The sequence below is a fragment of the Chiloscyllium punctatum genome, chromosome 29 (assembly GCF_047496795.1).
Source record: "Chiloscyllium punctatum isolate Juve2018m chromosome 29, sChiPun1.3, whole genome shotgun sequence".
NCBI classification, from domain to species: domain Eukaryota; kingdom Metazoa; phylum Chordata; class Chondrichthyes; order Orectolobiformes; family Hemiscylliidae; genus Chiloscyllium; species Chiloscyllium punctatum.
Genome location: NC_092767.1, coordinates 72935895 through 72941121, shown reverse-complemented (window position 1 = coordinate 72941121; position 5227 = coordinate 72935895). Strand labels below are relative to the sequence as shown.

Genomic DNA, 5227 nt, shown 5'->3' with positions numbered 1-5227 from the left:
TCTCGGCTGCAGGGGCCCAAGCCAGGGAATATATTCAAGGAAGAGACAGTTTTCCAGACATCATTGGCAGCAAGGGTTAAAGAGAGAGAGCAACCTGGATAATCATGAATGGCAGAGCAGGCTGGGTTTGGGGCCGAATGTCCCAACTCTTGCCCTATTTTCTGTGTTTCTATTTTCCAGGAAACACCACAGTGCAGAAAGGAATTGCAGAACCAATATAACTCTCAGTGTCGGTTATAGAGTCATAGAGATGTACAGCACAGAAACAGACCCTTCGGTCCAACCCGTCCATGCTAACCAGATATCCCAACCCAATCTAGTCCCACCTGCCAGCACTTGGCCCATATCCCTCCAAACCCTTCCTATTCATATACCCGTCCAGGTGCCTTTTAAATGCTGTAATTGTACCAACCTCCACCACTTCCTCTGGCAGCTCATTCCATACACGCACCACCCTCTGTGTGAAAAAGTTGCCCCTTAAGTCTCTTTTATATCTTTCCCCTCTCACCTTAAACCTATGCCCCTCTAGTTCTGGACTCCCCCACCCCAGGGAAAAGACTTTGTCTATTTACCCTATCCATGCCCCTCATAATTTTATAAACCTCTATAAGGTCACCCCTCAGCCTCCGACGCTCCAGGGAAAACACCCCAGCCTGTTCAGCCTCTCCCTGTAGCTCAAATCCTCCAACCCTGGCAACATTCTTGTAAATCTTTTCTGAACCCTTTCAAGTTTCACAACATCTTTCCAATAGGAAGGAGACCAGAATTGCATGCAATATTCCAACAGTGGCCGAACCAATGTCCTGTACAGCCCCAACATGACCTCCCAACTCCTGTACTCAATACTCTGACCAATAAAGGAAAGCATACCAAACACCTTCTTCACTATCCTATCTACCTGTGACTCCACTTTCAAGGAGCTATGAACCTGCACTCCAAGGTCTCTTTGTTCAGCAACACTCCCTAGGACCTTACCATTAAGTGTATAAGTCCTGCTAAGATTTGCTTTCCCAAAATGCAGCACCTTGCATTTATTTGAATTAAACTCCATCTGCCACTTCTCAGCCCATTGGCCCATATGGTCCAGATCCTGTGGTAATCTGAGGTAACCCTCTTCGCTGTCCACTACACCTCCAATTTTGGTGTCATCTGCAAACTTTCTAACTGTACCCCTTATGCTCGCATCCAAATCATTTATGTAAATGACAAAAAGTAGAGGACCCAGCACCGATCCTTGTGGCACTCCACTGGTCACAGGCCTCCAGTCTGAAAAACAACCCTCCACCACCACCCTCTGTCTTCTACCTTTGAGCCAGTTCTGTATCCAAATGGCTAGTTCTCCCTGTATTCCATGAGATCTAACCTTGCTAATCAGTCTCCCATGGGGAACCTTGTCAAGTGCCTTACTGAAGTCCATATAGATCACATCTACTACTCTGCCCTCATCAATCTTCTTTGTTACTTCTTCAAAAGACTCAATCAAGTTTGTGAGACATGATTTCCCATGCACAAAGCCATGTTGACTATCCCTAATCAGTCCTTGCCTTTCCAAATAAATGTAAATCCTGTCCCTGAATATTCCCTCCCACAACTTACCTACCACCGACATCAGACTCACCGGTCTATAGTTCCCTGGCTTGTCCTTACCACCCTTCTTAAACAGTGGCACCACGTTTGCCAACCTCCAGTTTTCCAGCACCTCACCTGTGACTATTGATGATACAAATATCTCAGCAAGAGGCCCAGCAATCACTTCTCTAGCTTCCCACAGAGTTCTTGGGTACACCTGATCAGGTCCTGGGGATTTATCCACCTTGAACCGTTTCAAGACATCCAGCACTTCCTCCTCTATAATCTGGGCATTTTGCAAGATGTCACCATCTATTTCCCTACAGTCTATATCTTCCATATCCTTTTCCACAGTAAATACTGATGCAAAATACACATTTAGTATCTCCCCCATCTCCTGCGGCTCCACACAAAGGCCGCCTTGCTAATCTTTGAGGGGCCCTATTCTCTCCCTAGTTACCCTTTTGGTCCTTAATGTATTTGTAAAAACCGTTTGGATTCTCCTTAATTCTATTTGCCAAAGCTATCTCATGTCCCCGTTTTGCCCTCCTGATTTCCCTCTTAAGTATACTCCTACTGCCTTTATACTCTTCTAAGGATTCACTCGATCTCTTCTGTCTATACCTTACATATGCTTCCTTCTTTTTCTTAACCAAACCCTCAATTTCTTTAGTCATCCAGCATTCCCTACATCTACCAGACTGTCCTTTCACCCTGACAGGAATATACTGTCTCTGGACTCTCGTTATCTTATTTCTGAAGGCTTCCCATTTTCCAGCCGTCCCTTTACCGGCAGGTGGGGTCTGACCAATCTCTTTTCTGAAGTTATGTTAGTGCCTGGGCGTCCCGCAATCCAGCGGTGAGCTTGGGATCTACCATGGCTGGTGGACACCGTGGGATCTGGTGGGTATTATCAGCTTCAGGAGCATATTCAATACATTTCCATTAATGTTTGTTTTTGTTACAGTTACCTTTCAGGGGTTAGTTAGTTAGTTAGTTAGTATGTTCATTCATTCATTTGTAGGTTAAATAATTAATTGCAAATTAATTAACTTGTCAGTTTGTTAGTTAGTTATACAGTTAACATAGTTATATAGTTACTTAGATAAATATTCAATTAGTTTATTAGTTCATTACTTAGTCAATTAATTAATTGGTTGGTTAGTCAATTAGTTAGTTGGCTAGTTAATTGTTAGCTAGTTAGATAGTGGTGTGTGTGTATGTATGTGTGTGAGAGAGAGTGTGTGTGTGTGTGTAACTAACTATCTAACTAACTAACTGCTGGTTAGTTATATAGTTCATGAGCAGAGATGCTAATTCATGAGCTAGTTACTTGGTTAGTTAGTTAGATGGTTAATTAGCTAATTCATTCATAAATTTGTCAGTTAACTAGTTAGTGAATTAGGTAATTATTCAGTTGGCTAGCTAGTGGTTAGTTAACTAGTTATTTAACTAGTTAGTTGGTTAATAAATTAAATGGCTAATTAGGTCATTACTGAATTACTTGCCTAGCTAGTTGTTTAGTTAATTAGTCAGTTAACTGGTTAATCAGATAGTTAACTAGCTAATTAGCAAATTAATTGGCCAGTTAGGTAATTAGTAAGTTAGTTTGTTTATTGTTTAGTTAGTTAGTTAGTTTCCTCGCTAGAATATTAGGATAACAATAAACTATCCCTGGTTATTGATTTCAGAGTCGGTCGGACAGCAAGTTACCCAACACGATAACCTGTTGAGTGTCCACGAGGTGCGACTTGCTGAGATCGATCTCCGCTTTCAGCTGCTGGAGACAGCGAGTTATAACGGGCGACTGATCTGGAAAATCCGGGACTATGCCCGGCGGAAGCAGGAGGCGGTATCTGGGAAGACCCTGTCCCTGTACAGCCAGCCGTTCTACAGCAGCTCCTTCGGCTACAAGATGTGTGCCAGGGTCTACCTGAACGGCGATGGAATGGGCAAGGGCACCCACCTGTCGCTGTTCTTCGTGGTGATGCGCGGTGAGTACGACCCCCTGCTGCCCTGGCCGTTCAAGCAGAAGGTGACCCTCACTCTCCTGGACCAGGGCCTGGCTAAGGCCCACGTGTCGGATACCTTCAAACCCGACCCCAATAGCTCCAGCTTCCGCAGACCTCAGAGTGAGATGAACGTGGCGTCTGGCTGCCCGCTGTTTGTGACTCAGACCGTGCTCGAGAACGAGATGCACCACTACATCAAGGACGACACCATCTTCATCAAGGTGACCGTGGACGTGTCGGACTTCCTGGAGCTCTGAACCCCCTGTGTCTCTCTCACTCGGCCTGTTCTCAATTGTGCAATAGCCCCAGGGTCAAGGGCAGTAGGTCCCTTCAGGAACCTGCTGTTAACAGAGAAAGATCAGCCTGTGATCTGGGGCCAGGACAGTAACTTATGGAACTGTTTTAATTTCCTTTGTAAATAACATTGAATCTACAAAAAAACTAGTTCATATCATAATATATAGACATATACATCAGCGCACACACAACACAGATATACACACAACATAGATACACACAACACACACACACAGATATACACACAACACACACACAGATATACACACAACACACACATACACACACACACACCCACAATATACACACACAGATATACACACACACACGCAAACATATACACACAGATAATCACACACAGACACACACAGACACACACACAGACGCACACAGACACATAACACAGATATACACACACACATATACACATACACACATACATACACACACACACACACACATATACACACAATACAGATACACAGACACACACACATTCACTCACATACACGCACACACATAGACACATAGACACACAGACACACATACACACACAGACACACACACATGCACACACATACACGCACAGATATATACACAACACAGATACACAACACAGATATACACACAACACAGATACACACAACAGATACACAGACACACACACAACACACACACAGATATACACACAACACAGATACACACAACACACACACAGACATACAGACAACACAGATACACACACAGATACACACACACACACAGACATACACACAACACAGATACACAGACACACACACACATACACACACAGATATGCACACAACACAGATACACACAACACACACACAGATATACACACAACACAGATATACACACAACACAGATACATACACACAGATATACACATAACACAGATACACAACACAGATATACAGATACACACACATTCACACGCACAGACTCACACACAGATATACACACACGCAGATGTATGCGCACACACACATACACACATACATATACACAGACACGCACAGTCACACACACAGAAACACACATATACACACACACATATACACAGATACACACATACGCACACATGCGCACGTGCACACAGATACACACACACGTGCACATTCACACAGAAGCACATACATACACACAGATCCACATGCACATGCATACAGACACACACGCTCACACACTCTCATATATACACACTCACTCACACTCACATACACATTCACACACACACACACACACGCTCACACACTCTCATATATACACACTCACTCACACACACATACACATTCACACACACGCTCACACACTCTCACATATACACA

The 5227-nt window shown here is 43.8% G+C and overlaps 1 protein-coding gene across 1 annotated transcript in view; it reads left to right on the top strand.

Annotated features, from left to right (window-relative positions):
* LOC140454563 (TNF receptor-associated factor 3-like) overlaps positions 1-4310 on the top strand; it is a 64192-nt gene extending 59882 nt beyond the window's left edge. Inside the window, exon 11 of the mRNA XM_072549406.1 lies at positions 3261-4310. Coding sequence (XP_072405507.1) covers positions 3261-3838 — 578 coding nt within the window. The 3' untranslated portion in view covers positions 3839-4310. The remainder of the gene's footprint in view (positions 1-3260) is intronic.
* Positions 4311-5227: the final 917 nt, after the last annotated feature.